The sequence below is a fragment of the Citrus sinensis genome, chromosome 2 (genome assembly GCF_022201045.2).
Source record: "Citrus sinensis cultivar Valencia sweet orange chromosome 2, DVS_A1.0, whole genome shotgun sequence".
NCBI classification, from domain to species: Eukaryota; Viridiplantae; Streptophyta; class Magnoliopsida; order Sapindales; family Rutaceae; genus Citrus; species Citrus sinensis.
Genome location: NC_068557.1, coordinates 24404412 through 24420922, shown reverse-complemented (window position 1 = coordinate 24420922; position 16511 = coordinate 24404412). Strand labels below are relative to the sequence as shown.

At 32.6% G+C, this 16511-nt stretch overlaps 3 protein-coding genes across 4 annotated transcripts; 1 reads left to right on the top strand and 2 right to left on the bottom strand.

The window, feature by feature from the left end:
* The first annotated feature begins 2610 nt into the window (after positions 1 to 2610).
* Positions 2611 to 3465, top strand: LOC102612830 (MLP-like protein 28). 2 transcript variants are annotated; one of them, XM_006469128.3, is made up of 2 exons: positions 2611 to 2879; positions 3099 to 3465. In XM_006469128.3, the coding sequence occupies exons 1-2, from the start codon at positions 2693 to 2695 to the stop codon at positions 3287 to 3289; spliced, it is 378 nt and encodes a 125-aa protein (XP_006469191.1). In that variant the 5' UTR covers positions 2611 to 2692; the 3' UTR covers positions 3290 to 3465. The 2 variants fall into 2 exon arrangements, with proteins under 2 accessions (XP_006469191.1, XP_006469190.1); XM_006469127.3 differs by having other exon boundaries at positions 2612 to 2879; positions 3015 to 3465.
* A 3164-nt stretch (positions 3466 to 6629) lies between these two features.
* LOC102613324 (uncharacterized) lies at positions 6630 to 9958 on the bottom strand. The gene is made up of 7 exons (XM_006469129.3): positions 9276 to 9958; positions 8915 to 9178; positions 7766 to 8282; positions 7463 to 7662; positions 7265 to 7377; positions 7034 to 7174; positions 6630 to 6927 (listed from the first exon to the last, which is right to left on the bottom strand). The coding sequence occupies exons 1-7, from the start codon at positions 9822 to 9824 to the stop codon at positions 6855 to 6857; spliced, it is 1857 nt and encodes a 618-aa protein (XP_006469192.1). The 5' UTR covers positions 9825 to 9958; the 3' UTR covers positions 6630 to 6854.
* A 1640-nt stretch (positions 9959 to 11598) lies between these two features.
* On the bottom strand, positions 11599 to 12683 carry LOC102623214 (protein C2-DOMAIN ABA-RELATED 7-like). Its single transcript, XM_006469252.1, has 3 exons — positions 12561 to 12683; positions 12266 to 12361; positions 11599 to 11898 (listed from the first exon to the last, which is right to left on the bottom strand). Exons 1-3 carry the CDS (start codon positions 12681 to 12683, stop codon positions 11599 to 11601), a joined length of 519 nt encoding a protein of 172 aa, XP_006469315.1.
* Between the last annotated feature and the right edge of the window lie 3828 nt (positions 12684 to 16511).

Here is a 16511-nt window from a genome sequence, read left to right as displayed (position 1 = left end):
GATATTTATGATAAAAAATGAATCTAGTATAAAAGGAATATTCTTGTCATTTTTTCCTAAATATTCTCTTCTTTTAACCTAAGAATGACATATAGCCTTAATTTTTATGTACTCTCCTTATCATTAGTCTCCACAATATAAATATCTTATTCACCCATATTTGGAGGACTTTCACTCACTCTCTCTCTCTCTCCCTCCCCATCTTGTATATCATCAACCTCTTCATTTTTAGAGACAATTTCTATTCTCCATCATCTTTTCCACCATATTATCATCATCTTTTCCATCATATTATCACTTTATGTATCTTTGTTCACCATTTTCATCCTTATTAACACCAAACATCTCTATATAACTATTTAACTTGTATTATTCATCTTGAATAATTTAAAATTTTACATAACCTTTCATTTATATAGTGGATTGGTGATGAATTAGAAGTACGTAGGCCAAAGATCGAATCGCATAAAAGGCTGAACCACATAAATATTTTGTGTTCTTTGTATTTATGTTTATTTTGTTATATTCTCAATTTGAGGTTGAGATTGTGTTTCAGTATAAGCTTAACTGGGATCCTAGTTACATTAAGCATTTTGTGAGGTCACATAAGTTATCCCCTGAGTACGCCTGAACTACACCTAAACATACATTAGCCTCCCTAAATTAACTCTTGGAGGCTCTACTGAGCTCTCTTTATTATTTTTTAAACGACCACTTCAATTCACTATGCATATTACTTTAGCTCACCACCTAGTTAAGGGTGGGCAAAAAAAGCTGATTAACCAAAAACCGAATAAGTAATATAATGAAAATAGTAAAATCAGTCGGTTCGATTTTCGGTTTTAAAAAAAAAACCGAAATACCGAACCGAATATCAAATAAACCGAATAAGCAATCCTTAAAGTCTAAACTAAACACCACTTCCGATCTTCAGCCGAAACCAAACTCGTGACCTTCAGCCGCTGGAATCTCGTCCCCATTGCTCGTCGCTGCAGCTGCTAGTCGCCGTCGCTGCTCGCCGCCGAGTCTCCGCTGCTGCTATCACGTGCTGTAGCCGCTGTAATCTAAATTGGTAAGGGAGGACAGGTGGAAGCGTATCATTCTAGCTTGACTGTGAACATGACAAGACGGTTGCATCATAAGCTGACGCGTTCCCATGCAGAACGCAAAGGCCAATCTCCAGCGTTATGGCTTCAAAATGAACCGGATGAAATGTTATTTAATTTAATTTATACGCCTCAAAATTTGGATGGTTGAAAATAAAAATCGATTTCTTTTTTTAAAACAGAAATATGAAACTTTCAGCCACTCGGCGTTTGCCCAAGTAGTACGCCGTTGCAGAGATCAATAGCTGGAGTCCCGTATGTCTGAATTATTTTTCTTTTTTTCTCGATTCATAAATGTAATTTAGGATAATTTCAGTTGATAGAAAATGTATAATTATAAATAGGATTCTAATTATAATAATAAGTTAGTGTAAAAACAAAGAAAAGGAACTCTATAATTTTTTTCTTTTTTTTTTCTTTTTTTGGAATAAAATGAGGAAAATGCTTGTTAGTGTAAATAACAAGTAGCTGAGGAGCAATTGGGATTTGGGAGTTGATTGATGTTTATTGCTTTTGTAGTTTTGTTAAAGTTTAAAAGACTTTTTGATTATTTATTTTGATTTGAACTTGTTATTTGAACATGTTATGTGTTCTTGAACATACTTTGAGACATATTTTGATTTTTTATTTGTTAATTTTTTATGTTTGTGGTAGATTTATTAATTTAAGGTTTTAAATTTAAAAAAGCCCAAAATAGGCCCAATAGGCCCATAATTGAAATAATCGAACCGAATCGAATCAAATTATTTCAATTAATCGAATATTTGATTATTTCGGTAATTTGATTAATCGCGATTATGATTTTAAAATAATCGTAATCGAACGATTATAAAAAATTTAGTAAAAAACCGAACCGAACTGAACCGCGCCCACCCCTACACCTAGTACCTTAACTAAACCACGTGCTCCAAATATTAAAAAAAACACACCTAAATGTAAATTTAGCGCAAACTCCCCTTAAATATAAATTTATTTGTTTGAATGAACAAATCATAGCATTTTCACATTGTTAGGACATATGTTTGTGGCGGGAACTGATGCTGCTGCGATAGTTCAGATAAACTACTGAAAAATCCAACTATTATGAAGAGAGCCGAGAAAGAGGTTAATTAATATTGAATTCAAATATAAGAGAATTAGTTTAATTAATATTGAATTAACTGGTTTCGCCTTTGCAAATATATTAAATTCATTACCCTGAAAATTAAAATTGAGAAGAAAGAAATTCTGAGGGGAAAAAAATGACTTGCTCACAATCTGTTTGGTGGTGGGGGAAAGGAATTCTCTTTTAGGGCCCCGATGTTTCCATCATAAGATGCTTTTGTATGCCCTCCTCATTAAGTTGATCTCCTTTATCAATGACATTTCGATATCTAACAGGACCAACACAGTGCAAGTTGTGTTTTCTTTGAACAATAATTAACAAAATGAGTCATTGATTTTGTCACGGCACGTGCACATACGTAGACTAACTTGTATATATAAAGGCAAGAAGCCAGTGTATTTCTTCATTGCATCCAACTGTTTTAATTTGATAGTCAATTAGTACTGCTAGCTGGTTCTTGAATATCATCAAGAAGCAAAAAATGTCTCTAACTGGTCAAGTGGAAGCTGGAGTAGAGATCAAAGCTCCAGCTTCTACGGTTCGTGAATATTTTTGCAGCAAGCTACATCACGTGTCCAGTGCTTGCCCTGATAAAGTACAGAGTGTTGATTTACTTGAAGGTGAATGGGGGAAAGCTGGCTCAGTCATCTTCGGTCGTTATGCCAACGGTAAGCCAACTGTATAAGTAATTCATAATTTGATCATGCATATATCATATGCACTTCATTCCAAATTACTATTTCAAATATCGTATTTGAGTGTGAATTGATCATGCATGCTTTCTTTATTGTGTAAATTGATAGAAGGGAAATCTGATCTAAGCTGCAAGGTGATAATGGAAGAGATAGACTATGAGAATAACAAAATAACTTTTAAGGTGATTGAAGGGAATCTATTGGATCAGTACAAGAGCTTCTGCTGCTTCTTCCAAGTCACCCCAAAAGGTGAAGGCAGCTTTGTTACCTGGACTTTAAAGTACGAGAAGCCCAATGAGAACGTTCCAGAGCCCGCGGCCATGCTTCAACTCTGTGTCGATGTCACCAAAGATGTTGCCGCCAAACTTATCCCCCAAGCATAAACCCATGAGTATGATCATAATTATTTACGTTCTGCTTTTTACAATAAAATGAACCTCGATGTTGATACATGTAGTACGGGAAAATCTATGTCTATCGTGTGTGTTTTCGTGTTCCTATAATGTGTAGTACTGTATATATATATGAATAATAATAAAAAGGTTGTGACGTTCGACCAGATTGTGTTTATGTTCTCCATTGTGGCTGACATGTGCGTGGGTACGTGGCATAGCCTGAATGGTTATGAGAGAGGCAGAACGAAAATGTTCCTGACCAAAAAAACATTGCTTGCAGTTGATCCCCGCGAAGACACCGATGCTCACATAAAGCTTCCGAATGTGCAAGCTTTTATACTACCTATAATAAATACTTGGAACTTGAGAATCTTTAAGAAATAAGTAAATACTTGTTTTCAGTTGTACCTCTTCAATTGCATAAAAAAAAAGTCAGGAGTCTTCGTTTCTGAATTTTTTTGTACATAACGAGAAATAAGAGGTTTGTAAATTTAAAGAAAAATAATGGTATACATCTCAAATTTTTTATTTTAAATGATGTGGCATTCTTTATTTGTTGATAATTTTTTATAAAATATAAGTGAGCTAATTGCATTATCTCACTAATTAATTAATAAATACCATATCATTTGAGATAGTTATTTGGTATAAAAAAATTTAAAATATGTAACAATACTCTTTAAAGAATGAGATTTTCGTATTCCATCTATGCATTTTGGTTCTCCATTCTTCTGTTCCTCTGTTTTCAAGCTTTTAAAACAGTAGGGAATAACTGATAAAACCCAAAAATAATGGGGTAAAATGTCATTCTCCTAGCATTTTTCCTTTCAATATAGGATTTTGCTATGTTACATTTCATGTAACATACACAACCGACAAGAACCACACAATTATGTGGGTCCCACAATTTGTGTGGTTCTTGTGGGTTGTGTATGTTACATAAAATGTAATATAGGGACTCCCTTCAATATAATAGAACTGTCCATCGAAATAACTTTCAGTTAGTCACCAATCTTTGTAACATTCTTTTCGTTCTTCATTTCATTTTTACTTACTTCCCCCGTTCGCCCTTGTATAAACTCAATAGCTCCATCCAACTTTATGCAAAAAACTGAGAAGCAGAAAGGAAATATAAATTGATCTAAATATATCATACATAAACAACCATAAATACAATGGATTAACTTGGAAACTATATGATTGCGGACGGATCATGATTCTCTCATGATCTAATCATGTTCTGAGCAAATAACTCAATTATTGATTGGTTGTTAATGAATAAAAAAATAAAAGAAATTAAATCTTACCCATACACTACCACTAAAAGACAAATGACAAAAGATCTTTAAAAACTCAGTAGAGTTCAAATCAGCAGAGGATCATATTCCGATTACAGACACCTTAACCTTTATCTGACAAGAAAAGGAGACTTCCCCTCATTTTCTATAAATATTAGATAGAAGCAATTAATAAGATCAAAAACTCATCACTGCGACTCTTATCATGAGTAATTGGTCAAATATTTTTTACTTAAGACTAATTTCGAATGTATTTTCTATGAATGGTCTGGGAGGAATATTTCTTCTCCACTGGAAAACAAGGGGTAAACTTAAAGAATCCTTCCACCCACCATATTATGAATATAATCTCCTTTTCACTTTTGTTATAAAGGCAATAAGCTGATCAGCATCATGTCCTTCTCCAATAAAACTTTGGTTCAGTTTTGTCTGAATCGATCTTTTATTTCCTTTCAGGTTTGTTTCATTATCCCTCTTTTTGATATTATCCTTATCGGAAGAAGTGAGGGAAAGCCTCGCCTATTGAACTAATTTTTAAGATTGGGAGATACTCAATTCCCCTATTTAACTAACAGTGCTTGTGAATTTACGTACTTAACTTGTGCCCATTAGGAAAATTGAGATCTAAAATTTATATCGTAATTGATGTTTTGTCGTTTTACGTCTCACTCGTTGATCATTGCTATATGAAAGTCACATTAACGGTAGTATATAAAATCAAATATCTAACTTGTCACAGGTAGTAGTTATTGTTAGCCTGTGATTAATTATTGATTAGATTGTCATTGTTTTCTACCCCAGTTTCCACTTGAAATCGAAATATATATAACCGCATGCTAGTTCACTTAGATTGTAATGCATTTCAATGCAACTTGGGATTTGTTTAAAATTAAATTAACTTGATGGTTTCGCCTTAGCAAAATAAATTCATTACCCGGAGATCAAAATTGAGAAGAAAGGCTAAGAGGCAAATTAATGACTTACCCACCATCCAATAAATATATTATCTTGGAAGAAAGATTTTAAAACACTCCGTTATACTACATTCATTTAATGTATGCATAATATATGTGTATTTATTTTAAAAAATTATAATATAATTAATAATTATATTTAATTTATATTCACATGTCATATATACATTAAATTGGTATGATACGACAGAACTACTTTAGAATCTTTGCTCTGATTTATCATACTCTTGAAGGAAAAGAAGCCTAATAAGGCTCAAACTTGCGCACTCTGGAGGGCATGAATGAATATCACTAGCCTACAATCCCAGTGAGACTTATCGATTGATTCACTTTACAGCAAAATGCAAATGGACCCGGATACTGCGATACCATTCCTTTTCCAATTTGGTAGGAAGGAAGTTCTAAAAATGTTCCAAAATTAGCTCTTTTCTTTCTTTTTCTTTTTTTTTTAAAAAGCCAAAGTAATGGGTGCATGAATCTGATTCCTTTGGTTCTTTGAATGCTAAAGCTTGTCAAAGAATATACTTTTAATTATCTATTGTTGGGGATATATACAAGGGGAACGGCGATTGTGGATAATTGAATAGATGTTAGAAACTTTATTATAATATGTATAGAATTGTGTAGGTGCAAGTATAATTGTAGTAAATAAACTGCAGAAAATTAATGTGTGTTTCAAGGCAAGTTTCCTTGAAATGTTATTTGTCCCTACTAATTTAATGATATACCTGAGTTCAGCAAATATGTATGTCTCCAAATATAATAAAGCAATTAGTTGTTTGTCTGTATTGTGCATTAAAAAACAAATAATGTTGCAACTCTGTCAATAATTGATATATTATTTCTACAGCTTGTACCGTGGGCATAAATTCATGGCTGAAATCATTTCATTTATGTTGTGTAGTGTGGGAGTCGCTGTGTTTATGTTGCAAAAAATCAAAATATTATACATACATAATTCGGTACTTGCTATATTATGTAGTATAGTAGTATTACTGAAATGCAATGACGAGCCAATTAGCGTTATGGCAGAAAATTAAAACAAGTCAACACAAGTTAATACCAAACCACAACCGCAATGTGGCGTGAGATTAATCACATCATTGAAGTCACCATTTATCCGTCATGGGAATTTTAGCTAGTACTAGTAATATGACAATCTATACAGATATTCTCTCAGAATACTTTTTTTTTTTTAACCTGCAATGATCATATAATGAACTCCTCCTGTACAGTATATGGAAATTGGAAGTACTGTTCAGAATCTGTATAGCCTAGGCATTAGCTACTTTCTGCGTACTTCTCGATCTGAGAAATGTCAAGCACTTTGTCCATTCCACTTGCTAAAAGAAACCTGATCGCAATTCACAAGAGTCAACAACCATATATATTACATCACTTAAATTAAAGCTTTGAAAAACAAAACAGGGTTAAAAAAAACAAAAAAAAATTGATCCTACTTATCTCTGAGAGATTTTGTAATAGACCGGCAACCCCCAGGCACCATCGATTGGACGTTTACAGCAATATTTGGGTTGTGAATGCTCTGTCTAAGATGTATCCATCCATATTGTCCACGTTCTTCATCTGTAACTTTAGCCCTGATGAATTTGCAGAAATTTAGAATATTTAATATTGAAACCGAAACCTGCCTCAAATTGAAATTTCCTTTAGAGTTTTTATGTTTATACCTGTACATGCGAGCGTCAATGGCAGCTGGAGATTCATCTGAGTCCACAAGGCAGCCTTCACTCACCCAGCAGTCGCCGCAGGAATCTAATTCCCATCCTTGTAGCCTTCCTCCCTGCAAGCAATTAATCAAACGTTCGTACTATTAAACAAATTGTTTCACTAGCTGAATGTGAATTAGTTTTCTGCAGATCAAGTACCTCGATGTATTTCCGGAATTCTTCAATGGCTTCAGATCCTTTTGCCTTTGCATACCTAGGCTCAGAGATAATGTTCATTCTTAGTTCGATCGATTCTAGTGGCTCTTCAAGATCTTTTATGAGACTACCAATGCCTTCATCTGACCCTTCAAGCTTCATCCGTACCATCTGAATAATGATTTTTACAACCAAATAAGCTCCTGTAAAAGGGTAACAAAATCCAGGTGAGGAACAATGGGAAATCAGAAGCATTAATGACATTTTTCAGAAGACGTCCAAAATATATATATATATATATATTACCGTCATCAAGGAAATAATTCTCTTTAAGAGCACCATGCCCTGATGTTTCCATCATAAGATGTGTTTCAATGCCATCTTCATTAAGATGAACTCCCTTATCAATCACATTTCGGTAACCAACACGATACAGGCAATGGTTTCCTCCTCTATCTGTAATAAACTTGGTAAGCGGCATGCTTGTCCGAGCATCAGTCACTATAGTAGTTCCAGGGTGTTCTTTCAACACAATGGCAGACATGAGAGCTATAAGCTTGTCACCATTGATTGGATTGCCTTTGTTATCAACAACCCCGCTGCGATCAACGTCAGTATCGAAAACAACTCCGAGATCAGCATTGTTTTCGAGCACAGCTGCTCTGGTTAGAGCCATTGCAGTTTTGTCCCCAGGATTCGGAATGTGGTTAGGGAACATCCCATCTGGGTTGAGGTGTAAAGAGCCAAATGTGTCTGCTCCCAGCTTGTCTAACACATCCCATGTGAAGAAGCCTCCTGATCCGTTTCCAGCATTCACAATTATCTACAATTGAGGTGCAATAGCAACATCATCATCTTAGACTTTGCTCAATAAACAATGTTAACATGTATCCTAGAAGTAAAACATATTTAGATTCATAATCTTAGATTTTAGTCTAAGAATTATTATTTTTATTATTATTTCTGTAATCGATCTAAGAACTAGATTTAAAACTTGTACATATTATATACTACCCAGTACCCCTAACCCCTTAACGGTAGCCAAATTCTGAAGAAAAAATTTTGGTTTCTTTTGGATGGGCCGAACTTTTGATTTTGGGCCCAAAAATGGAGCACTCCGGAGGAGGATTTTAGTTGATCGGATGCTGCGATACGCAAATCACAAATATCTCTAGATACACCTTTTCTTTGTCAAAATGTTAAAACTTCCAATGCGTGAATAAATAAAAGGGTGCATTTCAAAACTTAGGCCCAGACTGCAATGGAACAAAAGCCCAAATTATCAGTCAGCACCACAACAATGCACCATATCTCATTCTGCGTAGTTTGGACCTCAAAATCTTATGAGAAGCAAATTGTTGGAACGAGGATAACGCAAGATTTGGTGGCACATGCATGAATTGTGTGTACGGCCACAAGCTAATAAGATACAAACAAAGAAGTGAAGAAGGGAACCTGAAATCCTTTGATTGGTGTCTCATAATGCAGGGGATGATTCACTCTCTCCTTAATGATGTCTCTGAGGTGTTTTGCATAAGCACTCATGAAATCAACTCTCGTGGGAGGATTTCTCGGCACTGTAGACACTTTGGTCAGCCTATTGGCAAATTTCCGGGCAGCTTCGCCACATATCTCCTCCACCACGGGCGACGTTAGCCCCCCTTTCTTAGTGAAAAATTTCAGACCATTTCGAGTGTAAGGTAAGTGAGAAGCAGTCATCTGTAACACAACAATATCTTATCTCATATAAACTAATTCAAAATGCAAATTCCATGGCGATGCGATTAAAGTTATTCACTTTATACATATACCCTACCATTATCGATGCATCATAGGCAAATGGAGGCAGCAACGTGCTCATGAAACAAGCTGGAGTAGTAGCAAGTCCCATGTCAAACACCAAACAACCAGCACGAGCTAGGCCAGCAAACACTGCCACGCTCAATGAAGGACCTGACACTCGAGGGTCTTTGCCAAGCGATACTTTAACATCCTCAACAGGACGTCCGCGTTCATTTTCCAAGCTTCTGATTACCCATTCTCCAAAACTCTCCGCAATGGCTTCCACAGCTGACGGTGTAAGGTCAACTGTTCGACCTTTTTCGCCTTCCAAGGCAACACCGCGAACATCGGACCCGTTTTGGAGCCTCCGAATCCTGTCCATTTCTTCATCAACCACAACTTCGTTATACTTGTCTGTAACAGAAGATTTTACGTGTGTAAATTTTATTGAATGCGACAGAAATGGAAGTTTAAGGCCAGTTATTTGAAATGGTTTTGGGCATTTTGGCCCTGGAGACGATAGAAAGCTTGTTCTCGAGCTGTTGCTTTGCAATGATATTGAGGGTGTTGTAGTGGAAGCCATGGATTCTGTTAAAGTTGAAGCTGTGTTGGTTTGTTTGAAGTATCTGAATGGAGGATTTTTTTCAAGAAGGAAGCAAAGTTGAAAGATAAGAACAGCCACATGAATTAATTAATCACCCTACATTCTGGGTGAAGGAAAATATCTTTAAATAAAATTCCAAAAACAACGATATTTTTCTTGTATTATTCAGGCATTAAATCTTTTCGTTTTTTTGTCCAATCTTAATTTTCATGGGATAGATAAATGACATATTCTTTCAGGCTGCTGTAGTGCCGTAGGAATTAGGAAACGTGCCAGACAAGAATAATTGAAATGAGAAAATCTGAATTCTTAATTATCCAAAACCCTGGAGCATGAAAATTAAGATGAGGATAGTGTGTGTAAATATTTCACTTTGGACCAAAAATCCACTATTGTTTATAAGTTATAAATTATAACACACTCTTTTAAGGGCATTTTGGCACAACGTTCTTTTTTTTTTCAATTCATTATAAAAACAAAGTTGATTAAATTTATGCACAACCCTCATGATATGATTAAATTTTAAAATAGACCTCATGTTTTAACTATTTCGGTAAATCCCCCAATTTTTTTCGTGCTAGCTCGCTCGTGGATGGTTTTATACTTCTGTTATTGATGGTTCATCTAAAAACTCCAAATTGGCACAACCTATACCACGTCTGGCAATACATTTTATCTGGAAAATTCATAGTAAATCAAGATTTTTTTATTTAAAAAAAAAAAAAAAACCTGTGAAGAAATGACCATATAACAGAGATGCCTCTGGCATCTAACTTAGAAAAATTGAACAACAAATTGAATTTAAGTAGTATTTCAATGAAACATTAATCTTGATGCATGCTGACAAAGTAACAGATGAGTCTTTATACACACAACTGAATAATCTAGAATGCGTGCAGCCTAAGAAAATTTGGTTGTAATTCTCAGCTGAAGGCCATAAGATAAAAAGCGTCTCTCCATGTTCATCATTCAGTAGTAATTTGGTCTTTGGGAATTTGTTGAACTGCTGTAAGAGTACTGCTTAGCAATCTGCTCAAGGTCCTTTTCTTCTTCGTGGCAACTGGCATACACACAAGGTGACGTGTGTGTGGTCGCATGATTGTATCTGCGCTGGGCCTGGATCAGTGCACTGATGGTTGGGACTCATTGCGTTGGGCTCAAGTGGGTCACTAATCTTGACAATGTACAAAGTTCAATCTCACAAGTCACATATTCCTTTGTCAACATCTCGTTCAATATTTGGCTTTGGCAAGAGACGCTGTAATTAATGAAATCTAAGGCTCAAAACCAAATTACTGCATACAAACATGGAAATATATAGGAAATAAAGAAGTGTTGAAAATATACATCTGATGCTCCAAAACAGAGAGAAGTTCAGAGGCAGAGTTGAGCATATGTAGAAAACCAAGGCTTCAAATAGATATATAAACTCCTCAAGTAACTATACAATGTAAGATCAGAATTTACATGGTGAAAAAAATATAGATATTTCATTAAAAATTCACATTAATTATAGCAAAACTGGAGGTTCTCCATCCAACTTAATTGAGCTATATGACTCAAAGTGCCAAAGTGGCGCATAAGAGTACATACTAATTATAAATAGCGTAGTTTCAGACTCTCATATCCACATTTGTCTTAGACATAGAGAACAAATTAATCCATGCAAACGCAATACAAAAATAAGTTTGATTCTACAAATGAAAGTACATAACAATAAACTTTAACAAATTGACAAATTTAGAATTCAGGATTAGATGAATCCCAAACCCTTACAGCCCGGAACTTCAACCCAATCAAGCTGTATCTCCACTTCCCCACACTCTACGTTGTTCAATCTAAGACTCATATCTTGGGTTATTTTGCCGTTGTTCCAAATAATGCTGCTCTCATCGAGAAGGCAATTTGTCCTTGTTGGCTGAATTTTCTTGATTGCGCACCCGTTGGGGAGGTTTTCCAAGCCCATCTTTAGACATGCTATATAAGGTTTAATGTCTATGTTTGCTTCTCCCATCTTGTCATCCACACTAAAGGTGTCTTTATCGTAAACTGTCTGCACAAAAAGTTTTAGATCTCAATTATGAATCAACGGATTTACTTTTACTTGACTACTAATATTTTTTTACTTGAATTTGGATTAATGACTTATGTCTATTCGATTTTGTGCTGATTTTTATGTTGCATTAAGAATCACATTGTTATATACATGAATTTTGCTTGTTACAATGTCGTTAATTTTGCTGAGTTTTAGGAATATAGATTTAACTTATCATAGAAGAGGTTTGAAAATTTGAATTCCACTCACATTGTAATTTGGAAAGAATAAAATGAACACTTAATTAAAAGTAATTACATGGGTCCCTTGCTGGGTAGAGTGGCTAACAATGGATCAAAAATACTCAAAAAAGGAGATCACTTACCAAATGAACTGGAAGATTGGGGTCTCTGATTGGAAGAGTCAAATCGCAATTCCAAACAGGGTTGCAGTTACTATTTATCACGTGAGTCTTCATTTTCTGCCATATTTTTCATACAAGAAAAGAAAGAAAGAAAGTAAACAAAAAATGCATGCATTTCATGTACAAGAATAGTACACGTCCCAGGTTTATGCGTAATTTTCTTTCATCTCATTTAACCATTTTGTAATTAAATCTCTCGGGCCATATTAACAAAATTAAATTGATTCTGGGCAAAGACGAATAGAAAATTACATGCCTGTTTTCCCATGGTAATGACAACATAAGGATCACTACTAAGAGCATCGCGCACGGCAAGATTAATGCCTCTTTTTACACGGATTTTTAGCAGGCCAAGCATGCTTTCGACTGAACGAGACATTTTGTAGACAAATTAATTAAAGATGATTCAATTAACAATAAACCTCTGGACTTTAATTTTTTTCCTTTATTGGCAGTTGAAATAACCCTAATCCCACTTTTGAGTAGTTCTGCTAAAAAAAACAAATCACGTATATATAAACAAATAAATAAAAACTCTACGGACATTAATGAATGGTCGCTCAATCATTGGACAGTTATACAAAGCATGCATGCCCACGTGGAATCTGTAACGGATGTGTCTATAATTAATAAAATTAGGCTGCCTACAGTTTTATCAAGATTAGAAATGTTAATAATAGTCAACATTGTTAATATTGGCTTTGTGTCCCCAGCGCTTTCATCGCTTTGCCCACATTTATTTTAGGCAAAAATGGAATAGATCAATGCTGAAACTACGGGTTCTCTTGAGGTTTTAGCCAACGGTTTTAAGGGCCAGATTGGTGATATTTTAGTTTTTAAAATAATTATTATTAGATGTGTTATAAAAATAAACAGTTGTGAAGAGATTCAATTAAATGTCTGAAAATTTTATTTTTAAAAGTATTGTGGGTTCTAAAAACTGTCATATATATATTTTGGTAAATCTTATTATTAAATTATTGTAAGAATATAAATAACTGAATTAGACATAATATTAAATAATATTTATTTAAACAAAATGTATATAAAATATTTTTTACTATGTATTTATAATAATTGAAAACTAAAATAAATATTTTATATTATTAATTTTATTTTTTATTTTGTTATCTTAGTATAATTGTAAATAAAAATAATCTCTTTAAAATTAATGATTTTATTTCTTAATTAATAAGGATAATTTTAGATTTTTATAATATATATGAGGATATATAGAATTGTGTTAAATACAAAACTGATTATCAAAATTAGATTTTGAAAAACTACTTTTTTATTTTTTTTTTAAATCTACTATAGAATGAGATGATTTTACCAAAAGAGAATTCTAAAAACATTTACCAAATAATAAAATTAAATTTCAACTTTTTAAAATTACTTTTATGATGCGTTTACTTCATGGGAATGAGAATGAGGTGGAATGAGAATGAATTGAGAATGAGAATGGGCTAGAATGAGAATGATATTTCAATGTTTATTTGGCAAAAATAAATGGGAGTGGAAATGTGCTGGAATGCCATTGATGTGTTAATCAATTTATCAAAATACCCATAGTATTAATAATTAATAAAAATAATTAATTTATCATTATTAACAATATTATCATTATTGTTTTTGTTGTTGTTATTATTATTATTAAAATTTATTAATTTAGTTATTATTAATTATTGTTAATATTTTTTTATTAATATTATCATTATTAATATTTATTATTATTATTATTAAATTTTATTAACTTTATTATTTTAGTTATTATTAATTATTGTTATTTTTTATTAATATTATCATTATTAACATTTATTATTATTATTATATTTTATTAAATTTATTATTTTAGTTATTATTAATCATTGTTATTTTTATTTTTATTAATATTATAATTATTAACATTTATTATTATAATTATTATAATTTATTAATTTTATTATTTTAGTTATTATTAATTACTGTTAATACTGTTTTTATTAATTTTATCATTATTAACATTTATTATTATTATTATTATTATTAACTTTATTATTTTATTTATTATTAATTATTGTTATTACTATTTTTATTAATATTATCATTATTAACATTTATTATTATTATTAAAATTAAATTTTATTAATTTTATTATTTTAGTTATTATTAATTATTATTGTTAAATAATAATAATAATATTAATAAAAATAATAATAACAATAATTAATAATAAAGTTAATAAAATTTAATAATAATAATAATAACAACAATAAGGATAATATTCTCAATAATGATAAATTAATTATTATTTTTATCATTATTTTTAGTGTTAATAATGATAATATTAATGAAAATAATAATAATAATAACTAAAATAATAAAGTTAATAAAATTTAATAATATAATAATTATTATTAATAATGACATTTAAAATAATAAAATTATTTGTGATTTGAATAAGGGTAATTTAAGAAATATGAAAAAATTAGAAGGATAGAAAATTAAATTGATGTTTCATTCTCATTCCCACATTTTCATTTACAACCACCCATGGGAATGGTTCCTTATTCTCATTCCCAAATTACATTTTGCTAAGTAAACATATGTTTCATTCTCATTTCTCAAACCCACAAGTAAACACACTATTAAAACTCTCAAAAAGAATTTGAATCCGGTCTTGAGTATATCTTGTCCATCCAATTTTTTTGAAAGGGCAGAAATTCCCAAAAACAATCTGAATCATGCCTTTGTAAAAAGCCACCGAAATACCGAACTATGATGCGGTGAAGGTAGGTTATTTTATTTTATTTTATTTATTTTTGATAAGGGGTAAGGTAGATTGTTCCGGGTACATTTTTGGTTTCCCCTCATTCTAATTTTATTTTTTTAATACAGTCCAATTTAATTTGAAAAAAAAAATAACAAGACAAGTTATGGTTCCGCATATTTCTCAATTATTGACTACTAGGCAACAAATATATTACCAATCGACTCCTGAGGGCCATTAAGCCAAAGTCACTTATAGACGTGATTAAACTGATTTCTCCTCACTGGATGTTACCAGAATTGTCCAACAGAAACGGGGACCAATGGGAATCTTGTCCTTTTCCATATTTTCATCATATAATCCAATTTCGGACCATTGATTATAAATGGTCATCAGAAATGTGACCGACTCGGCCCTTTCGCATCATATTGGATTCTTGCTCGTTATTTGGCTGCGAGTATATGTGATTGTGTTCTTTCTTGGTGCCTTGCAGACTTGCAGTCATATATCTTCATATGCATGTGCAAAGATCTCAATTTTGCGCAGGAATCTTGTAGTTATTTCATGCACAATTAATTTGCAAGTTACCGGTAGTAAAAGCAGAACCGTGCAATGACCTCCCGCTGACCCATCGGGGTCAGTAAATTGGTCGGAAATACCAAAAAGTAGTAAGGACTGAAAAGATCTGCACCTACTTTATCAGCATTCAGCGACTTGTGGGCTAGGTCTAAATTTTTAATTTTTTTTCACATTTTTGCTGATATATATATATATATATATATATATATATATATATATATATATATATATATATATATATATATGTTTCATTTTTGGTCTTCCCTGCGCTAATTCAAGTGCAAGTGTTAGCTAATAATTTCACAACTTAAACCAACCCACTGTCGCATGTGATTGTACTTCTACATCTAATTAATATACCAAAGGGAAAAAAAAAAGGTATGAGAACATTTTTGGAGGAATTATTACGGAGTGGTGTAGGATTAATTACTTACAATGACCAACTATATTAAAAAGAAAAAAAAATAGTCTAGCCGTTAATCTTGATAGACTTTAGGTGAGATATGAGCTATATATTCATTGCACCTGATAACTCAGAGTTAGTCGCCTAACATGCATTTAGAATGTAAAACGCAGCAACAATTTTGTTGCATCGGTAAAAGCAGAAGCAAATAATGGGGATCCAATATTGAATATTGAATGCTCCCAATCACTGTATATGATTTGAATGTCCTTATTTGTTGAACATAAAGCCGAATTTCTGATCAATTTGCAGCCCCTTTTCTTGACCATTGGCATCGGATGGGAATCTTATGGGAACAGAGAAGACAATTCGTGAACAAACAGCAAAAGATGCATATGGGTAAAGAGAAAAAATATGTTGCTAGAATTATCCTCCCTGAAAATAAATAATACATCATCGCTGCCCTAAACATCCGG